The sequence below is a fragment of the Pongo abelii genome, chromosome 18, assembly GCF_028885655.2.
Source record: "Pongo abelii isolate AG06213 chromosome 18, NHGRI_mPonAbe1-v2.0_pri, whole genome shotgun sequence".
In the NCBI taxonomy this organism is placed as follows: Eukaryota; Metazoa; Chordata; class Mammalia; order Primates; family Hominidae; genus Pongo; species Pongo abelii.
In genome coordinates, this window is record NC_072003.2 from 86,852,164 (window position 1) to 86,875,458 (window position 23,295).

The 23,295-nt window shown below is 47.9% G+C and overlaps 1 protein-coding gene across 4 annotated transcripts in view; it reads right to left on the reverse strand.

The window, feature by feature from the left end:
• The window catches only part of ZCCHC14 (zinc finger CCHC-type containing 14), an 85,742-nt gene that overhangs the window by 15,086 nt on the left and 47,361 nt on the right, over window positions 1–23,295 (reverse strand). For all 4 annotated transcript variants that reach the window (XM_024233664.3, XM_063717788.1, XM_024233663.3 and 1 more), the window contains exons 3-4: window positions 10,971–11,044; window positions 1,667–1,738 (exon numbers count right to left, since the gene is read on the reverse strand). In XM_024233664.3, the coding sequence (XP_024089432.1) occupies window positions 1,667–1,738; window positions 10,971–11,044 (146 nt within the window). The remainder of the gene's footprint in view (window positions 1–1,666; window positions 1,739–10,970; window positions 11,045–23,295) is intronic.

Here is a 23,295-nt window from a genome sequence, read left to right on the forward strand (position 1 = left end):
CACGTCAAATGGAAAACCTAGGGGAAAAAACACAAAAGAAACCCCTGGCAGCAGAAATGAGGACTTGAGTACATGGACAGGCTCCACAGCAGCCTGGGCAGAACTGAGGGAATCGGCTGGTGTGGAAACGGGCACAGGAACCACCCAGATGCACACACAGAAAAACGCACAAGCATGGGAGAGCAGTGGGGCAGCAGCACCAGGGGTCTGAGGCTCGTGCCGCCGGAGTCCAGGAGAGGGGAGGATGCAGCAGAAGAAACGCTTGAGGAGAAAATGGATAAGAATTTTCCAAAATCACGCCAGGCGCAGTGGCTCACACCTGTAATCCCAGCACTCTGGGAGGCCGAGGATGGCAGATCACCTGAGGTCAGGAGTTCAAGACCAGCCCGGCCAACATGGTGAAACTCTGTCTCTACTAAAAATAAATTTTAAAAAAAAATTAGCTGGGCGTGGTGGTGTGCACCTGTGATCCCAGCTACTTGGGAGACTAAGGCAGGAGAACTGCTTGAACCCGGGAGGTGGAGGTTTCAGTGAGCCGAGATCGCACCACTGCACTCCAGTCTGGACAACAGAGTAAGACTCCGTCTCAAAGAAAAAAAAAAAAAAAAACACTGAGACAAAAGCCCAATGAGAGGTCGAAGTTCCAGCCGGCATGAGTGGAGTCCAGGGAAGCTGTGTTTAACAAAAGTGGAAACTACACACAGAGGCGAGGAGATTTAGTATTTTAAACACTACAGAGGGAAAAGCAGATTCCCGAGGTGGGTGTGTGTTACCCTCAAAGGCATGGCACTGTCCTGTTCTTCAATGCCTGAGAGGCCAAAAAGATAAGCGTAATCAGACATTGTCCTCACTCCACGTTCTCCTGCAGGATGAGGCCTTGGCTTTATAATGAAAAGTAAGACTCTCTTTGGAGACATTTACATATGTTATCCCATTCACAAAGGTGACTGCCTGAGATGCATCACTTTGGCTGAGACAGTCGTTCACGCTACAGCACAGGCCAGTGGGCCCTAAACATGTGTGCAGTTACAGCTGTGTGTACACATGCACATGGAGGCAAAGAGGCATTTATTTAGTAGTGGAACTTTCTGTTCAATGGTATCTGCTGAACCAGATATTTGTAAAGATAAACGTGGGAGGACCACTTGAGCCCCAGGAGGTCAAGGCTGCAGTGAGCTGTGATGATGGTACCACCACAACCCAGCCTGGGCGAGAGAGCAAGATCCAGTCTCTTAAAAAATAATAATAATAAAATAAATAAATAAATAAATAAAAACAGATAAAAGTAGAACTAGGTGAAGTCCCTACCCACTCAGCCACTTGAGCGTGCCTCTCTCCCCGAGTCTTTGCCAAGGAAACCTGGGGGGCTGAAAAGTAACAAAAGAAACCAAATGTCCTCATCAGTTGCTCATGCTCGGCGCATCTCTCAGCCTCATCTCGGTCTCAACAACTGAAGGAGGGATCCGCGGGGTCACGGACCTGTGCTTGCAGCAGTGCTCATGTCAGCAGCGGGCCTGGGACTCCACTGTGGCTGGGCAGAAGGCCCCACCCTGCGCACACTCACTCGCTAGCTGAAGGGAGTGGCCTCTGAAATTACTCCGTGGTATCATCAGCCACAGAGGAATGTGATTCTTTTACTTTTTATAAGAGCCCTTGATTACCTTACCTTTGAAATAAATTCAGTCACTTCAGAAGAAGATTTGGTTACTGATGTTATTGAAGAATCAGACCATAAGACCTTAAAAACAAACAAACAAACAAACAAACCTTAGAAACAGACGCCACATACTTGGTTCCCAGCACACGTGTCCTGGTACGACTGGGGCACAGGTTCAGTCGGCAGCTGAGCCCGGTGGGCCGCGCACCTGCTGTGGGAAGCACCTAAGCATCCCTTGACTTGTTACAGAAAGAACAGTCACACAGCTCCATGCCCTCCAAAGTTTAACTTGTTTTATGCAATTATTCAGATATCACCAAATTACTCCAGAGTGGGGTCTACAGCTGCCTCCTGTTAAGTTCTAGAAAATCCCTGACAACTGCTTGTGTGTGCCCTGTTCAACTTCCTCAGGGGACCTCCTCTTCTTAGGTGAGCCTATGTGCCTCAGATGCAGGACCGACACATTCCCAGAGAGCAGCCCTTCGACCACCAGTAAGGGCCCGTGGTGCGCCTGCCCAGGTGCTATGGGCACACAGTGAGCCCAGGCCCTGCTCTCAGGACACTGCAGAGCTGTGGGGGCAGTGTGAGTCCACTGATAGCAACAGAACAGGGTGGTGATCACTAGGGCAGCAGAGGACGGGTCTGGGGAAGAGCAGTGAAAAGGGCTTTCTGGAGGGGGTTCTGCAACATCTGGTGTGCCCAGCCCTTGTGAGCATCAGCTTTCCTTCCCAGCATGCAGCAGCGGGCGGTGTCACTGCACCACTCCACGGACGTCCATCTCCCCAGATGCATGCTAAGCTCCAGGGGGGAAGGGGCGGGGTCTTTTTGCTCAGCTTTCCCCCAGCCATCACAATGGTCGTCACATGAGGTGCTAACCAAAGCTGACTGAGGGGGAAGGAGAGCATACTTTTTGCACATTAGAGGGAGTTTCTGCATGGAGAAGAGCTTGGGTTGACTTCTGAAAGGCAAGTAAGAAGTTAGCTACAGGAATGAGATGGACAGAGGGGATGGCCTGAAATGACAGGGAAGAGGCCAGGTCACGAAGGGACAAGCACCAAATGCAAATTGCACTCAAGTCCACAAGAAGCCGGGGGATTTCAAGTCGCAAATAAAATGACCAAATATATTACGCAAAAGAAAACGTTGTATTAACACTGATTTAGAGCAAAGAGAGCTCACAGGCACCCAAACCACCTCTGCTCCCTCACCCACACCCACACCCATGGGCCTGCAGTCTAGTCCCCGAGGCGTCCACCCTCCTGCCTGCTGAAACTGAGGCCAGTCTCGTCACACCATGCAGCAGTCAATCCTGGGTGTGTTTCATCACGCCCTCATAATACACAGGCCAGTCGAGGGAAGGGCCACCTCTTCTTCACCGGAACCCCAGTGCCTACCAGAATTCATCAAGGTAAGCAGCAGCGTCCCTGGAACTAACGGCTGCAAGGCGTGCACCCTGCCACCCAGAATCTTCCACACCTAAAATGAAAATGCTTGAGGCCGGGCACGGTGGCTCACACCTGTAATCCCAGCACTTTGGGAGGCTGAGGTGGGCGGATCACCTGAGGTCGGGAGTTCGAGACCAGCCTGACCAACGTGGAGAAACCCCGTCTCTACTAAAAATACAAAATTGGCTGGGCGTGGTGGCAGGCGCCTGTAATCCTAGCTACTCAGGAGGCTGAGGTGGGAGAACTGCTTGAACCTGGGAGGTGGAGGTTGCAGTGAGCCGAGATCACACCCTTGCACTCCAGCCTGGGCAACAAGAGCGAAACTTCATCAAAAAAAAAAGGAAGAAAAGAAAATGTTTCAGCTACTTCTCTGCCTTAAATATTAAAATCTCTCAACACCAAAAATCTTGGGGAGAGGTTCCTAAGCTGCTCCCCACACAGAACTCCAAGAACACCGCCAACAACAGGCACAAACCCCTGCCGTGAAGATGGCTGGGCCCCGCGCTGCTGAAAGCCTGTCTCTTTCAAGGTAAAGGGTGTCATAGAAAACGTCTCCTCTGCACAGCTCTCACACGTACCTCTAGGCTGAATCTTTCCTACTGTGCCCTAACCCAGGGAAGATGTGAAATCCAACACCCCAGCGATAAAAGGTGGTGTGGACAGATCATCTTATGTTGAAACAGACAAGCTGCTTTTCCAACAGTTACGCACTTTAATTACGCAGGACTCTTCTACTTTGTGTTTGGATACATTTTTCTCTGACTTGCAGGTGCAGCTCACATTCCTCCCTAAGGCTGTCAGAAAGTGAGTACTGGAAAGAGAGAACGCACAGTCAGGCGGAGACCAGCCCATGTTGCTCTGCAGGTGATGCTTGCTGATGGCTAAGCTGTAGCAGCTGCGATCCAGACCCAGCCGAGCCCTCTACCTCACCTGTCCACTTGCCCCAGAGCGCCAGGAGGGGAACCGGCCATTGGAGGGGCGTGGGGGTGGGAAGAGCGTCCTCTTGTCATACCTGCCTGACCCGTACTATGGGGACACGTGTCCAACCAAACTCACAAGCATCCACGACCAGCTACCCCATTACTTTACATTTCACCAAGAAAAAGTGCCGCCAATTAGATTCTGGCACAGCATTTTCTATCACGTCCCTGAAAAGCTACTTAGCCTTATCTGGATGAATTTTAACTCATCTTAATCATACCCCAAAGCCAAATGTGCACACAGCCCATGCACGCTCAGGACGTCTTCACACGCAGAGTCTAGCTCCTCCGGCTCACTGTGGACTGGCTCTGAACATCAGTGTTTTTCCACACAGCCTCCCCCTCTGGAGCCACTGGAGCCATGCGGCCTCATTCTGCACAAGAAAAGGCTCAGCCAGGCACCTCTGGGGGCAGGGCCCAGCCACACCCCTGAGGGGACAGGCAGCCCAGGACCCCCCAGACCTTTGGAGACCCCTGAGGAGAGCCAAGGCCCAGCACAGAGACAGGCAACGCCAGCAAGGAGAACACAGCAGCCGAGGGAAAGCATGGACTCTAAGAAAACTAAAAAATGTTCATTAGTACTCTTACTAAGCTAAGAGAAGAAGGCATATCTGAGAACAGGATGCTATGAAAAAAGAACTGTCAGAGCTCAAGAGTTCTCTGAAATGAAAACCAGGCCAGTAGGAATGAAACGCTCAACTAAAAGCAGGAAGACGAGGCAGCCATCTACAGAGCAGAGCAAAAACCCGACAGGAGGCGGGCTCGCGTGCACGCCAGAGGAGCTCCAGCCAGTGGGGGAAGATGTGGGGGAAGGAGCAGCTTTCTAAGTCCTTGTCAATCAGCAAACAAACACAAAACAGCTCCAGTGGAAATAGTGTTGGATACTGGGTGAGACATGAAGACACCCAGAATCTCCACTCGGCTCCACCAGGGGTCGCCTTCTGCAGCCACACTCATCACCACAGGTCCTCCAACCTTGGAGGGCAGGGTCTACCTAGTGCCTGCTGCTCTGGCAATGCCTGAGGAATCACTGGGCCCTCTGCTGTGCACATGTACACATGATAAAAACAGAGACTCAGGGAAACCTCACTTGCCAGGACTCCTTCTTTGCTAATAGTGACTGACAGCATACTCGGAGCAGTCAGTGTTGCTTGCGGTATGAACTTTTTTTTTTTTTTTTGGAGACAGAGTTTTGCTCTGTCACCCAGGCTGGAGCGCAGTGGCGCGATCTCGGCTCACTGCAACCAACCTCCGCCTCCCGGGTTTAAGCGATCCTTGTGCCTCAGCCACCCAAGTAAAAAAATAAACTTTTAAAGAAAAGATAACACTAAAATAATGTCTGGGTGACTTTAAAGGATGGTTTAATAAGAGTTGTTTATTAGTATTGTTTTATCATTTTTTTTCTTTTTTGAGACAAGGTCTCTCACTGTCGCCCAAGTTGGAGTGCAGTGGCATGATCTTGGCTCACTGCAGCCTTGACCTCCCAGGCTCAAGTGATCCTCCCACCTCAACCTCCTCAGTAGCTGGGAATATAGGTGAGTGCCACAATGACCAACTACTTTTTGTATTTTTTTGTAGTGATGGGGTTTCACCATGTCACCCAGGCTGGCTCAAGCGACCCGTCTGCCTCAGCCTCCCACAGTGCTGGGATTACAGGCGTGAGTCACTGCACCTGGTCTCTATGATTTTTTTTTTTTTTAAAGAGACGGGTCTCACTGTGTTGCCCAGGCTGGTCGCAGTCTCCTGGCCTCCAGGTGATGCTCCTGCCTCAGCTGCCTACATGCTGACTTTATATCAAACAGGTTCCATCATTTGCTTCCTGCATATTGATTTGATTTCCTCAGCAACTAGGAACTAGCAATTATAATTTCAGCACAATCAAAACCAACTCCATAGAAAAAAAGCTTGAAGTCATCTTAATCCAGTTACTTATATCTTCCTATAAAACAGTAACCTTTTTGTATCCTGGAAAACAATGATACATAAAAATTAAAACGAGAAACAAGGCTGAGAAAATTAGTGGGGCAGGGAGAAGTTATTTATTTCTCCCTGAATAAGTGAAAGTTTTTAGAAAAAAAAGTTTCTTTGAATCTTGCCATACTGTCAGCAACAGACTGTTCCACCTCACCAAAGTATAGCAGACATTCCTACGAATGCTGGTTTATTGCTCTGGTCACAGTATGATTGCTATTTATTTCCACTTACGAAGGACAACTTATTTAAAGGACAATTTGATTTTCATTAGTCAAGGTTCTATGGACAGAAGGACAATTTGAATCTTCAAGTAATTTTTTTTTAACAAAAGGAGTTGTAATGAATTACAACTGACGATGAATTGCACATATTTAAAGGGGTCCAGCTGCTGTTCTGATCTGAGGACACCTGTGAGCCACGCCCCACCACGGCAGGGAGCATCACCCCTGAGGTGTCCTCCAGCCGCTCCCCAGGAAACCACTGACTGCTTTCTGTTGCTACAGATGAGTCTGCATTTTCTAGAATTTTATGTAACTAGACTCATAAACGGACTCACTGAGTATAAACTTTTTGGAAGGCGTCGTCTAGTTTCTTTCACACAGCATGAGATTCATGCATATGGCTGAATATCTGAGTTGTCCATCCTGAGACCCCTCAGCATTACTGCCAGGTGTGATTCCACTGCACAGATGTAACACCAGGGTTGGCCTGTCCGTGCGCCTGTGAACGGGTGTCTCGGTTGTTTACAGTCTTGAAATGTTACAAACAAAGCTGCTATAAACACTCATCCATGAATCTTTTATGAACATGTGCTTAATTCCCCCAGGGTAAATACCTAGGCTGGAACTTACGGGTCATACGTTTTAAGAAACTGCCAGACTGTTTTCCGAAGTGGCTGCACCATTTCACATTCCCACCATCGGTGAATGTGATTCTAGCTCTCCCACACCGAAGCCTGAGGTGGGAGGTGGGTGGGGCCAGCGTTTTTCATTCGAGTATTTCAAGAGGTGTGCAGTGCCCTTTCACTGTGGTAGACTTGGCATTTTCCTAATGATGAGGATGGTGACTATCTTTTCACATGTGTTTATTTGCCACCCATGTATCTTCCTTGGCAAATCATCTTTTTTTTTAATTTGTGGAGACAGGGTCTCACTGTTGCCCAGGCTGGTCTTGAACTCCTGGCCTCAAGGGATATTCCTGCCTCAGCCTCCCGAGTAGCTGGAACTGCAGGCATGTGCCACTACACCTGGCAGAACTCTCAAAACTTAGTAAGAAGCAGCAACTTGTTGGCCATGGCGGCTCATGCCAGCAACCTAAGAGGCCAGGACAGGAGGATCCCTTGAGGCAAGAGTTCAAGACCAGTCTGGGTGACAGAAGGAGACACCATCTCTTTTTTTTTTTTTTTTTTTTTTTTTTCCAGGCAGTTTTGCTTTTGTTGCCCAGGCTGGAGTGCAGTGGCATGATCTTGGCTCACTACAACCTCCACCTCCTGGCTTCAAACGATTCTCCTGCCTCAGCCTCTGGAGCAACTGGGATTATAGGTACCGGCTACCACGCCTGGCTAATTTTTCTATTTTTACTAGAGACAGGGTTTTGCCATCTTGGCTAGGCTGGTCTCAAACTCCTGACCTCAGGTGATCCGTCCACCTTGGCCTCCCAAAGTGCTGGGATTATAGGCGTGAGCCACCGCGCCCAGCTGGAGACCCCATCTCTTAAAAAAAAGTTTTGAGGATTCTTTATACATTTTGAACATATAAATCCTTCATCAGCTACATCAGCTACATGACTTGCAAATATTTTCTCCTAATCTGTGCCTTTTCATTCTCTTCATAGTGTCTCTCAAAGAGAAAGTTTTAAATTTTAATATATTCTAATCCATCGATTTCGTCTTTTATGGATGTTTTCGGCACTGTATCTCAGAAATCTTCACCTAATTTAAAATCACAAAGTTTGTTTCCTCCCAGCAGTTTTTGTTTTGGGTTTACACTTAGGTCTCTGATCACTTCTGAGTTAATTTGGTGTAAGGGCTGCGGCAGGAGTCAAGGCTCGCTTCTCCTGCATATGGATGCCTGTTCCAGGATGTCTGCTGAAAATTGCATCCTTTCTTTGTGGTACTCCTTCATACCCAGCGTGTGTGTGTGAGTCTGTCTGGAGCCTCTTGTGTCCCACCCATCTGTGCTGCCTCCCCTTTTGCTACCTCACAGCGTTGTGATTCTGCTGTCTGAGAAGCCTTGAAATCAGGTAGTGCAAGTCTTCCAATTCATTTCTTCTTTTCAAAATTAATTACTCTAGTTCTTTCCATATTACTTTAACTTGATTTCTTTTTTTTTTTTTTTTTTTTTTTTGAGATGCAGTCTCGCTCTTTCACCTAGGCTGGAGTGCAGTGACGCGATCTCGGCTCACTGCAAGCTCCACCTCCCAGGTTCACGCCATTCTCCTGCCTCAGCCTCCTGAGTAGCTGTGACTACAGGCACCTGCCACCACGCCCAGCTAATTTTTGTATTTTTAGTAGAGACAGGGTTTCACCATGTTGGCTAGGCTGGTCTTGAACTCCTGACCCCAAGTGATCCACCACCTTGGCCTCCCAAAGTGCTGGGATTACAGGTGTGAGCCACTATGCCCCGCTAACTTTCAGAATCAACTTGATTTCTAAAACAGAAAAATCTGGCCAAGTGTGATGGCTCATGTCTGTAATCCCAGCACTTTGGGAGGCTGAGGCGGACAGATCGCTCGAGCAAGGGAGTTTGAGACCAGCCTGAACAACACGGGGAAACCCTATCTCCACAAAAGTACAAAAAATTAGCTGAGTATGGTGGCATGTGCCTGTGGTCCCAGCTACTAGGAAGGAGGCTAAGGTGAGGGGACTGCTTAAGCCCAGGAGGTCGAGGCTGTAGTGAACCAAGATAATGCCACTGCACTCCAGCCTGGTGACAGAGCAAGACAGTGTCAAAAAAAGAGAAAGAAAGAAAAAAGAAAAGAGAAAGGAAAGGAAAAGAAAAGAAAACAAAACGCTGGACGCAGTGGCTCACGCCTGTAATCCCAGCACTTTGGGAGGCCGAGGTGGGTGGATCACGAGGTCAGGAGATTGAGACCATCCTGGCTAACATGGTGAAACCCCGTCTCTACTAAAAATACAAAAAATTAGCTGGGCGTGGTGGCGGGCGCCTGTAGTCCCAGCTACTCAGGAGGCTGAGGCAGGAGAATGGTGTGAACCCGGGAGGCGGAGCTTGCAGTGAGCCGAAATCACGTCACTGCACTCCAGCCTGGGCGACAGAGCAAGGCTCTGTCTAAAAAAAAAAAAAAGAAAAGAGAAAAGCAAAGCAAAGCTATGGCCAGTCAGGTTGTATGAAGTTCTCACACCTCACACTGTGTGGACCTGACTCCCGATTTCCTCACCACAAATAACTAAGGATTGGGAGCAAATCAAAGCCCACTGTGCTACGACCATATGCGAAGACAGCTCCGTGCACAGCACCTTCTTAAGCGCACAGTCCTCACCAGTATCTGAACAGGCCTGACACCGCAATGCAAGGAATGAAGGAAGGTGTCACACGCGACCACCGCAAAATGTCAGCAAATACCTAGGCTCACTGGTACCACTGCTGGGTTCCAGGGCACTCAGAGGGCCCCTGTGGTCTTTCCCTGGGCTCCGTCTGGGCTGCACGACATAAGACCCAGAAACTCCATGGGCGCCAAGACTCTGGCACTACCATCACAGGCGCCAGCAACCTCCAAACCTCAGCAGCTGAGGATTTTCCTTACATTTTCAAAAGAAAAACGCACAGCGTAACAACTGCTTGTCACAACACAGTCTCCCAAACCAAGTGGAGACTTGTCCCTTTAGTGGAAAAAGGATTTGAAGTATTTTGGTGTAGCTACACTTCAAAAAATTAGTAAGCTGCACAGATGAGTCATGCCAGATGCTCACAGGAGTTCTGTCCGGAGAGCACTCTCCAATGACACTGGGAACTGACCTTCAAGAGCAGTCAGCACTCGACGCACACATGGTCCAAGGAGAATATCCCCCTGCCGGGGTTCCTAACAGAGCCCTGACTGGGAGCTTGGCACCATCAGCCGGGACACATTTCCCAGCCTCTTAGGCATCCAGGTGGGACCAAGAACGTAAATCTGGTTTACGTGAAGTGTCTAGAGGCTGCTTTCAGGAATGTTCCTTAAGAGAAAGAGTTCAAGCCTGCCTTTCTTCCTCCTGCATCCTGCTGCCCAGGATGAACACGTGAGGACTGGTGCCCTGGCTAGCACCTTGGGCCGGGAGCAGAGGGCCACATCCTAGGGATGTCACAGAGTAGCCAGAGGGGTCCTGTACCCCTAAGGGCACCCTCAGGTTCTGATGGGGCACAGCGTCCAGGGAGCGGGGTGGCCTCCTGCACGCCTTGCTGTGAGAGGGAAATGGGCTTCTGGCTGTCTCAACCCTGGTCACCGTGGGTCACCAGGAAACACAACACTGCTCATCTCTCCTGATTCTTTGTGGTACCCAACTTCAGTGACCAGCTCCCAGCACCTGAACGTGTCAGTTTAAGGAGCGTTCCCTGCCCAGACCAAGGAGCTTTCATCATCAGTCTCCACAGGCACCACGGCCCCGGGTTCTGTGTGCGCTGCTCTGCAGGCTGCCTCATCCAGTTCTGCTAGAGCCCCCTGAGGTATGCACCATTCACACCTGAACTGACAACCCCAGGCCCTGCCCGAGCCCCCACCCTTCCTGCCTGTAGAGGCCCCGCAGCCAACAACCCCCACCCTGGAGACGGCCCACCCCGAGCCCAGGGCCAGCTTCCTATACAGCACTGGCAGAGGGCTTTGCACAAGGCACAGCCTTAGCTAGGAAAGAAAAGCATCTCCAGGGTAAGTGTTTTCTTCCTACCCTTACAGGAGAGAGGGGAAAAAAACTTAGCATCTTACCTCAAAGGAACATTCAACATTCCTGTCATTTTTTGTGTGTGATAATCCCTTCAGGTCTATCTTTTCAACACTCACTGTAAAAGTAAAACAAAAAACAAAAATGAAATAAGAGCTTGAAGTATATACATGATTATTTAGCATTTAATATTTAGCAGTTTTCAAAAACGAGGTTCTCAGCACCCAAGGCTGTCCTGTCACTTCGGTGGCATCTCATCTAGAACCAGAGCCTGGAGAGGAAGGCGGGCAGCAGCACCAATGCAGGGCAGATTCACAACAGAAAGGAGGGGAAGCAAAGCCACATCTGGCAATGGAAGGGCAGGAACAGCACTGGAGTACAGACATACGTTTATGGACCCAGCAAGAGCCCAGCAGTAGCTACAACTGAGTATCTGTGCAGCCTCCCAGGTTCACCCTCAAAACCGTTATGAATCTGTCCCAACTTCTGAAAAGCTAATGCTCAGCATTTTCAATTGTGACTATTTTAGATAATATTTCCCCAAGAACACAGTCACCTGGGGAGCCTCTTCTATGTATTTTCTTTTTTTTTTTTTGAGACAGAGTCTCACTCTGTCTCGGCAGCTCACTGCAACCTCTGCCTCCTGGGTTCAAGCGATTCTCGTGCCTCGGCCTCCCCAGTAGCTGGGATTACAGGCACACGCACCACCATGCCTGGCTGATTTTTGTAATTTTAGAAGAGACGGGGTTTTGCCATGTTGGCCAGGCTGGTCTCAAACTCCTGACCTCAGGTGATCTGCCCGCCTCAGCCTCCCAAAGTGCTGGATTTACAGGCGAGAGCCACCGTGCCTGGCCTTTCTTTTCAAGAGAATTCATTCTCATCCTTCTCTGCAAGGGCAAGGATGAGGAGACCAGAACAGCAGTCCTGGGGGAATCAGAAAGATAGCACTGTCTCGGAGCAGAACCAGGCTGCAGTGAATGAAGCTGCACAGGATGGACAGCCAAAGGGACGAGCGGCCTCACCAGGGAGCCCGGAAGGCATCGGCCTACTCATCCCGTTTTCCATGTACGCTGATGCGTGTTTTTCTCATCAAAAATAAGAAGATACAATTAGGTTTTAAGCACTATTTTTAAATGAGCCCAAATATCTGCTCAAAATAAAACAGCCGCGTACCGAACATGCTGTAGTTTCTGACTCAGCCACATCAAGGCAGGCCTGCCCTGCTGATCCAGCGCTGATGTTTCTCGCTGCCCAACACACCCGGCTCTGCCAGCATCCACACTCTCCAGGCTCCAGGAGCCCCACACCGCAGCTTTACACATAACTGGGAAAGAGGCTACGGGAGCATTCTTCCGCCTTCCTCCACCAGCCTTCGCTGGGTCTGGAGGCCACCTGGCCGTGTGCGACGGGGATGTCTGCTAATTTGTAGGATCTAACTTTGTCCAACGTGAAATACTCAACATAACTTCTCAGAACTGTGAATGTGACACTTTCTGCAGGCACCCAAAGACCGCCTGATCTCCCGCACCACCGTTCTCCAGAGCCCTCTCCACGGGCGCCAGTGCTCACACAAGGTCACGGCCACCTCAAAAAACTGTATGGCCAAAAAGTTTTTTGGGGAGTTTGGGAGCAGTGGCTCACGCCTGGTATCCCAGCACTTTGGGGGGCCGAGGCAGGCGTATCACAAGGTCAGGAGTTCAAGAGCAGCCTGGCCAACATGGTGAATCCGTCTCTACTAAAAATACAAAAAATTAGCTGGGCGTAGTGGCGGGCGCCTGTAATCCCAGCTACTCGGGAGGCTGAGGCAGGAGAATCGCTTGAACCCGAGAGGCGGAGGCTGCAGTGAGCCGAGATCACGCCATTGCACTCCAGCCCAGGCAACAAAGTGAGACTTCGTCTCAAAAAAAAAAAAAATCTCAGAAATTCCTTGTAAACTGTCAATGTGCGTTAGGATATTAAGGGCTCTGAGAAGTCCTACAGTATATTATAATTTTTTAAACGATTCCCCACATTTTTTGGCAACTTATTCTCCTAACATACACGAACCTCCCCTAGAGCAAGGACCTGCTCTGTGCACACGTTCTGGGGATGGTTCTAAGCCTGCACTGCCCAAATCACCCATGACAAGTTAATTAAGAAGGAATAAAATTAAACATTCAACCCCCAGTTGTCCTGAAGAACCACGCTGAGGGTTCTGCAGCCACGGGAGGCTAGTGGCTGCCATGCTGAGCGGTGTGCTCCCGGACAGCGCTGTCTAAACCAACACCTGCCCGTCTGTGAGCAGCTCTGTGGGCCTCCACACACCTCTCATCTGCATGTCCTCTGTGGCCACCCTGTGATACCACGGCTGAGGAGCTGTGCCAGACACCACCCTGCTCCCAGAGCCAACGACATTGACTCCCTGTGTCTCTGCAGAATGAGCCGGCCAACCCTGCACTGAACCAACCATCCTCGCTCGCTCCCCAGCATGTGCCACAAACACCCGGTCACGTCCCAGGTCACCCTGCAGGTGCTGCGAGGGTCGTGGAGAACGAGGCAGCGGGCGCTGCGCTCCCAGCGGCACCACCTGCTCCACCAGGGAACCTTGTGCATCTCACGGATGCGGGAGTCCACTCGATTTAGAGTTCTTTAAGCTTAAAATAGCACCTCATAGGAAGGAATTACTATAAAAAATACAAATGTTTATTTCCTTTCTGGCAAAACAAAGAGCACAGCACATTTAGAGGCTGCACAGCCCTGCTGATGTTCACTCAGTGAAACTACACGCTGTTCCTGCCTGACTTCCTCAGTCAGACTGTTAGCAAATACACAGCTTTTGTTTTTCTAAAGCAGTACTTCTAAAACTTCCCACAATGACATCACTCTAATCCATATATTTTACTTTTTTAAACAACATATAGTGTCAATGAATACAGAAACATGTAGTCAGCATTGTCCCTGGCCACAAACACCATGTGTACCTCATGTACCAGGACTGAATAATATTAGGGTTTATGAAAAAAGTAAAAAGAAAAAAAACCCATCTGGACTGAGAGTAGGAAGTGACTCACTCATATTTCATATCTGGACAGGAAAATGGGAAAAAGCAGATGAATGTTATTCAGCTGTTTTCAAATAAAAGAGGCATTTCCAATTCTAGGCCCCAAATGTTGGCGCATCCCTCTGCGGAATGGCTAGCCTGGGCAGTGGCTGCCCCCCGCCAGGGCACCTCCGGGCCCAGGAGGGATGCAGCAAGGCTCCCTCTACCCTGGACCCCATGTGCTCCGCGGGCTCTGAAGGCTGAGAAGAGGAGCCTGGGAGAGAGGGAAGACCAGGCACAAGGAGTGAGGGGCCGGGCTAGTGCGGGGGCTGGGTGACCAGCCTGAGTTAAGGTCAGGAAAGATTTAAGCACGCTCTCAACTCTGGAGCCATTAGAGATTGTGATTCTAAAAACCACAACAAGAAAAAAGGCTTATAGAGCATCGAGATAAATAGCTCACGCATGCCGGGCTTATGTCTAAGTGATGGGCTGATGAGTGCAGCAACGCACCATGGCACACATTTACCTATGTAACAACCTGCACATCCTGCACACGTACCCTAGAACTTAAAAGAAAAAAAGAAAAAAGGCTTGGATATTAACTGGAAAATTACAAATTCTATGCATAACATGATGACAGTTTTGTTTAAAATGGAAATGAAAACACTAAAACTAAACGATCGAAAGTGATGGAACAGCTGTGTACGGTGGCGAAGTGAAGAGTAGCTTCTCCCCACATTTCTGTAATGTGGTTTTGCCATCTCAAAGCGAATACCTATCTGCACGCAGACACTCATTACAACCCACTTCCAGTATGCCCCCAGTGTGGCCGCCTTCCCCTCCCTCTCTGGTCAGCCCCACTGCCTTCTGTGGAGCGTAAGCAAATGCCTAGATAAATTCAGGGGCGGCCGGGGGCAGTGGCTGACGCCTGTAATCCCAGCACTTTGGGAGGCTGAGGCAGGTGGATCACCTGAGGTCAGGAGTTAGAGACCAGCCTGACCAACATGGAGAAACTCCGTCTCTAATGAAAATACAAAATTAGCCGGGCATGGTGGCACATGCCTGTAATCACAGCTACTTGGGAGACTGAGGCAGGAGAATCACTTGACCCCAGGAGGCAGAGGTGGCGGTCAGCCGAGATTTGCGCCATTGCACTCCAGCCTGGGCAACAAGAGTGAAATTCCATCCCAAAAAAAAAAAAAAAAAAAATCAGGGGCAAACATCACCCCACCACCTGAGAGAGCAGAGCCAGAGGGCCCACGAAGACAGGATCCACGCTGGCCAGAAAGCCCCCGTGAGGAACGCGTCCAGCGTGCATAAAAATGGCGATTCGGCCACGACACATGGCAGCCAAGGCCATGAGGACGCTCTCCTGGAGCACTGAGGCTGGTCAGCACCGCACCCAGGCAGGCCTGTGTGGGAACAAACAGGGCTAGGGCAAAGGGACCCGAGGCTGGGCCAGGCCTGTGCCCTCCTTCTGAAATAAGAACACGAAGGATGATAAACTTTTCCCTTTGAAATGTTTGTCTGTTCAAACCTTTCTTCTTTTCTCATTCCAGGTACACAATAGGCATTTTCCTCAAGTCTTACAAGTTAGATCACACAGCCTTCGATAAAATGTATAATCACATAGACTATCATTTTATAACTGAATCAACACCTACATTTAGAAACCAGTACTCTCATGTCACTGAAAAAGGGAGGGAAGCTGGAATAAGAATAGTGATGTCAGAAGTCAGGCCTCCCTTTGGTCCAACTGCACCACACCACGGTGTTTCGATGCCAAGGTGAACAGTTTCTGATTTTTTCCTTTTACACTTCAATACCTCTACAATCAGATGCCAGGGCCATCTCACACCCGCTGCTGGCCATGTGGCAGGAATAACATGGTTGTGACAGCCTGCCAGCTATGGAGAAAATGAGGAAAGAGCCAGCAACCCACCCACAAAGCGGGTACAGTAGCTTAGGAGAAACTCCGAAACAGCGACTGGGCACGCGCTCCAATGCTGTGGTACCGCAGCGCTGCATGGCACACAGAGCCCACTGCACGTGAGGAATGGACGCCTCGGCCCAGCCGGCCGGACGGGATGCACGGGAGCTGGACTCTGCGTCAGCTGCAGGAGCACCTTACCTCATTTATTTGGATATTTTCCTTTCTATGCATGTACAAGAATGATATTATGAAACTCTGCAGCCAAGACTTAAAGGGCTCTTTCAATAAAACTATGACCAATAAAAAGCAGCATGTTAGTTTTGTGGGCAATGTGTTTACTTTTTTAGATACAGAGAAAGTCTTCCAGCCAGTAGCAACTCACAGTTAATGACACATGGGAAGGAGACGGAATGATGCCTCCCAAAACCTGAGTTCAAATATTCATTCAGTAACTAAGGTCAGTTTTGTGTCTGCTTCCTCATTTGTTTAATGGGGATAGTGGCCTAAAAGGGCCAACAGTTTGTAACCAAATATGAATAAAAACAGGAAATGGTCCTAATAAGTATAAAGATATAAAATCCCCAAGAAATAAAGGGCCCTGCTGGGGCATTCATACAGGGCCTGGGCCCATGGTCAGCACTGCCCGGGTCTTCCTCCCGCTACAGAGGAACAGCAGAGGGCCCTACAGTGGAGTCTCTGAAATGCAATTGATTTATCTCCAAGGAGCTGAAGTGTCCTGCCTCACCTTTGTTACTAATGAGCAGATTGTATTATTTAGTTAAGATGTATTTCTGGTTTACAGGGGACTCAAAAACCTAGGAGCTAAATTTACCACTGTATTGCTATTTAAACAAGCTAAGACAAGCCATGAATATTACTAAGTTTCCTTTCTGAAGAGCCCTGGGTATGGATTATGGAATCTTCTTTATAGGATTCCAAAAGGCCTGGGAGGACAACCCTCATACAAGTTCTTTTTTTTTTTTTTTTTAGAGGGAGTCTTGCGCTGTCGCCCAGGCTGGAGTGGCGTGATCTCAGCTCACTGCAACCTCTGCCTCCCGGGTTCAAGTGATTCTCCTGCCTCAGCCTCCTGAGCAGCTGGGACCACAGGCACGCACCACCATGCCCAGCTAATTTTTGTATTTTTAGTAGAGATGGGGGTTTCACTATGTTGGCCAGGCTGGTCTCAATCTCCTGACCTTGTGATTCACCCGCCTCGGCCTCCCAAAGTGCTGGGATTACAGGCGTGAGCTACTGTGCCTGGCCACAAGTTCTTACTCCTCACTTTGCTAAGCAGTCTCCCACTTGGCATTTTGCCTTAATGACCAAGTGCGATTTCCAAAGTAAAGCAAAGCTGAATCAAAAACCTATGATATTCCTATAAATAAAAAAATAAAAAGACTAAATCTTGAGATAGACACCTCACTCTGATTTGATCATTACACATTATATACATATATCAAAATATCACATATACCTCCAACCTAAAAGATGTAGGTGTAACTATGAGATATCCATAGAAAATAAATACATCTTGCAAGTTACATTAAAAAACCACATACAATTTAAACAAGATCTTAGAGGATGATTAAAATGTTACAAAGTCAAAATACAGGTAACCACATCAATTCTGTATCTTATATATCTAATTCTACAATGACTAGGTTGGTAAATTAAACCACAGGACAATCAGCAGAATAGTTGTAAATTATTTTGCTGTCTACCAGCAGCTCTCTACATCCTTTAATTAAAAGGAACCAAACATTTTCCCACGCAATTTTATGCTACTAACAAGCATTTTTAAAAGTTTATTTATTTTAGAGATGGGGCCTGGCTATGTTACCCAGGCTGCACTCCAACTCCAGGGCTCCAACAATCCTCCTGCCTCAGCTTTCTACACAGCCAAGACTACAGGTGAAAGCCACTGTGCCCAGCCTAACATGCACTTTGAATTCACTGACTGAAATGCAAGCAACAGTATGCTTTTATGTTCACAATTTTTTTTTTTTTAAGACAAGAGTTTTGCTCTGTCGCCCAGGCTGGAGTGCAGTGGTGCAATCTCAGCTCACTGCAACCTCCATCTCCTGAGTTCAAGCGATTCTTGTGCCTCAGCCTCCTGAGTAGCTGGGATTATAGGTGCACACCACCTCGCCTGGCTAATTTTTGCATTTTTAGTAGAGACAGGATTTCGCCATATTGGTCAGGCTGGTCTCGAACTCCTAACCTCAAGTGATCCACCCACCTTGGCCTCCCAAAGTGCTGGGATTACAGGCATGAGCCACCGCGCCCAGCTGATTCTAAAGTTTTAGACAAAGCGATCAGACATTTTATAAAACAGAATTTGCAACATGTTTCAGGAAGGCACCGAACAGGGAAGCATCCAGAGGTCACTGGCCACATCCCAGACTATGCATAAACTGATTCCTCACAACAAAATACCCTTCATTTTCTTTTTGACAGGGTCTCACTCTGTCACCCAGGCTGAAGTGCAGTGGTGTGATCTTGGCTCACTGCAGCCTCGACCTCCTGGGTTCAAGTGATCTACCCACCTCAGCCTCCTGAGTAGCTGGCTCTACAGGCATGCATCACCATGCCCAACCGATTTTTGTATTTTTTTTTTGTAGACACGGGGTTTCGCCATGTCACCCAGGCTGCTCTGGAACTCCTGGACTCAAGTGATCTGCCGCCTTGGCCTCCCAAAGTACTGGGACTACAGGCCTGCACCTTCACGCCCAGCCCTGCCTTTCATTTTCAGATGAAAGCATAGAAATACTCTCTAACATCAGTCTTCTATCTGCTAATCTGCTATTATATATATGCGACTGTTCCCATACAGTTTTTTTTTTTTTTTGGAGACAGAGTTTCGTTCTGTCACCCAGGCTGGAGTGCAGTGGTGCCATCTCGGCTCACTACAAGCTCCGCCTCCCAGGTTCACGCCTCAGCCTCCCAAGTAACTGGGACTACAGGCGCCTGCCACCACACCCAGCTAATTTTTTGTATTTTTAGTAGAGACTGGGTTTCACCGTGTTAGCCAGGATGGTCTTGATCTCCCGACCTCGTGATCCGCCCGCCTCGGCCTCCCAAAGTGCTGGGATTACAGGCGTGAGCCACCGCGCCCGGCCTCCCATACACTTTCATATAAATACTCAAGCTGATTACTAATAGAGTCACCTACATTATCTTAATATGCTTCATCTTTCCTGGTTTTGTCTTGGGGTCAGAAGAAGTATTTATGTACAAAAATCTTTTATTAAGTCCATTTCTTTTTTTTTTGTCTTTGATTTTCCTTATCTCCCATTCATATTTATAGTTTAAGTCTGTAGTTCTACTGGATTCAAGTTTGAAAGGCAACACAAAACTCCTCTCCAACATAAACATACCGGTGTTACTCCATTTGTGCCTCCAGAGTAAGAACACAAAACAAAATCTGAACTAGAACTCTGATTTTAGCAAATAAAGTTAGGGGCCTTATTGTAGGAAAATACGTTTTTCTTAAAGGTACAATCGACAACTCTGAGATTAAAAATAATTCATCAATAAATAGCCACATATTCTAATGCATTAAAAAGGCACTCTTATAAAGTTGTTACGGCTTTCCTCTTACTTTTTTGGGGCCAACCTGTGTTTCAGGGAAACTGAACTAAAGATGATCTATAAAAATGTAGTGTTGGGGGACTCTGGTTCCAGGTAAGAGGGAGCAGCAACGAAAGCCCCTGGAAGGGAGACGTTCCTCTCTGATGTGGGGGCTGCGATTCCAGCTGGGGTGACACCTCCTCACTGCCTTTTCTTCTCTCTGTCTTCCCATAAAGATGGGGATGGTCACTGAAGTGCACAGCAGAGAGGGCTAAAGCCCCAGCTTTCTGGCTGGAGGACCAAAAAGGGGAGCCCCTGGGAACTGGAAGTACAGAAGGATAGCAGAGAGGGAAGATTTCAGGGAAGCAACCCTGTGATGTTGTTGATGCGTTCACCCACGGGCTGCACATGTAAGACTCTGAACTGCAGAACACACCTCCACCAGAGTCTCAGGCTAGACGGCAAGCAATGCCCCCGAAGGATGAGGCCAAACAGCACCATCAAAGCTCGGAAAATGGAGCTGGCACGACAGCCACACCCCACAGAAGGCTGCACAGAACTTGCTGTCAGAACCCAACCAGGTCAACTGCTCCAAACCAAAAGCATCAACATTCTCTGTAGTATTAAAGATGAGTCAGAGTCTCGTATCATACTATTCAAGAAAATCAACAGATCCCAACACTGAGATGACACAGATGCTAGAACTACCAAAGACACCGAAGCAGCTACTGTCACGATGCCCCAACAGGGAGGGGCAAACACTCTTGAGATGCACAGACAGACAGAAAGCCTGCGCAAATTCAGATGTAAAGAACCAAATTAAAATTTACAGAAAAAAAATTAAAACTTTAGGGGTGGGACAATGGCTGGAAAAGTCCCAAATTTGGTGAGAGACATAAGCCTATGCATAAGAAGCTCAATGAGCTTATCCAAACAAGATAAGCCCAAAGAAATCAACACCCACACATGTCATAAGCACAATGCTAAAAACTAAAGACAAAAAAATCTTGAAAGCAATCAAAAACAATACATTACCTCATAGGAGAAAACCATTCAAATGACTGGGAATTTCTCATCAGAAACCATGGAGGCCAGAAGAGAGCAGAATCATATTTTAAAGTACTAAAGGCAAATAACTACCAACTGTAATTCTACATCCAGTGAAGGTGAAATAAGACACCCTCAGATGAAGGAAAACTGAGAGGACTGTTTGTCAGCAGGCCTGCTCTGAAAGAACTGCTAAAGTTCTTCGAACAGAAGGAAAATGAACTGGAAGGAAACTTGGACCATCAGGAATGAAAGAAAAGCAAGAGAAATGTGAAATACCTGGGTAATATAAAAGCAGTCTATTCTGCTTTTGAGTTGTTCAAAATAGGTTTGATGGTTGGAAACAAAAATCGTTAACGCGGCCCCAAGCAGCTTTCGATGCCCGCAGATAAAATTCCTAAGACAACTGTGGCCAGAAGGGCAGAGGCCTGGATGGTGGTCGGGTTTCCACCTCTCACTGGCACTGGTAAGTGGGCTCCAGGCAGACTGGGGTCACTGATGGCTCTACAAAAGATTCAATGAGAAAACACTGCTGCTTCCAAGAAACCTAATTTTTTTTTTTTAAGTGGGCAGCTTTTTATCAATGCAGGAATTGTCAAGTGAGCCTTTTATTTGCTACCAGGTAAGTCAACTGAGTTGGGATCAGTAAATTTAAAAGATGCTGACAGTGGCCAGGCATGGGGGCTCACACCTGTAATCCCAGCACTTTGGGAGGCCGAGGCGGAAGAACTGCCTGAGCTCCGAAGTTAGAGACCAGCCTGGGCAACATAGCGAGACCCTGATTCCACTAAAAATTTAAAAAATTAGCTGGGTGTGGTGGTACACACCTGTAGCCCCAGCTACTCGGGAGGCCAAGGCTGGGGGGATCCCTTGAGCCCCGGAGTTCAAGGATGCAATGAGCAGTGATCACACCACTGCACTCTAGCCTGGGTGACAGAGTGAGATACTATCTCAAAAACAAAAAACAAAAAAGCCAGGAGCTGTAGCTCATGCCTATAATCCCAGCACTTTGGGAGGCTGAGGCAGGCAGATCACTTGAGACCAGGAGTTCAAGACCAGCCTGGCCAAAATGGGGAAACCCAATCTCTACTAAAAATACAAAAACTAACTAGGTGTGATGGCCCATGCCTGTAGTCCCAGCTCCTCAGGAGGTTGAAGCATGAGAATCACTTGAACCTGGGAGGCAGAGATTACAGTGAGCTGAGACCATGCCACTACACTCCAGCCTGGGTGACAGAGTGAGACTCTATCACAGACAAAAAAGAAAAAGAAAAAGAAAGAAAAGGAAAAAACTAGAAAGGGCCCTGTGGTGCTAGACTGTCACTGAGAAGGCCTGGGAGCAGCCACACTCCATTAGCAGGGCACACACACAGCATCAGATTTTGGCTTCTAAAACCCATTCCCCAATAAATGAACCAAGGCCCTTGGAAATTGTTGATTTCAGGGCTAGGGGAAAGAAAGCTGAGTGTTGAACACCTTGTTATGCCAGAAAGCAAGGAAGTGCTCATAGAATGACAGGACATATTAAAAAGACACAAAACATCAGTTTTCAGGGGCTCCCACCAGCCAAATTTGGTACAGCTTCAACATCAGAGTAATGACATTAATGGATTATAACTCACTGAATAAAACAGGAAACAATAATCCCATACAAACTTAAATAAATGATTAAGCTGAAAGTCTGATAAGAAACAGACTATTTATCCAGTTAGAAAGTAATTTTTACACAGGAGAATCCTGGCAGATAGCATGAAAATTAATATAGTGACTGTCATCAGTAACGGAACAAATTGAGAGCTTGTACCACCCGACAGGACACAGTGAGAGCAGCGTAGCATGTTCCTGGCAAAGATGTACAGCCTGAATCTATAGTCAAGAGAAGTATCGAACAAACCCAGATTGTGGGATGGTTGGCAGAATCAGTGGTTCATAATCTTCTAAAGTATCCAGGTCATGAAAGACAAGGAAAGATGGAGGAACAGCTACTGAAGGATACAAAGGAGGCCAAATGGACCCTGGGATTCAGAACTTGATCCTGTGAGTATAAAAAGCATTACTGGGACAGTGGCCGGAACGGGAGTGAGCCTGAGAATTAGAGGGTGGTGACATCTCAATGCCAACTTCCCGATCTTGATGGCTGTCCTCATTGTTTGCAGAAAACATGATCGAGATTTGGGGATGTTGGGGGATCAGATCCACAATTCACTCCCAATGTTTCAGGAAAGTTCTTTATATTGTAGTTACAACTTTTCTATAAATTTGTGATTTTGTTTTTCAAAATAAACTTTCTTTTTTTTTTTTGAGATGGAGTCTTGCTGTGTCGCCAGGCTGGAGTGCAGTGGTGTGATATCGGCTTACTGCAACCTCCACCTCCCAGGTTCAAGCAATTCTCCTGCCTCAGCCTCCGAAGCAGCTGGGACTACAGGTGTGCGCCACCACGCCCAGCTAATTTTTGTATTTTTAGTAGAGACGGGGTTTCACTATGTTGACCAGGATGTTCTCAATCTCTTGACCTCATGATCCGCCCACCTCAGCCTCCCAAAGCGCTGGGATTACAGGCATGAGCCACTGCACCTGGCCTAAAATGAACCATTTTTAAAGACATAGATCTATTCCCTCAGTGTATACCATCAGAAGAAAGGCATCGTCTGTCAGTGCTTCTTATTTTTTTGATTGGAGAGGTTGAATTTATTTCTTTCTAGTTAATTATGATTGCTGTGTTATCTTCCTGTATTTTGTTTTTACTCATAATCCATTCTTCCAAATCTTCAGGAATTACTTGGTATAGGTTTTAACAGGC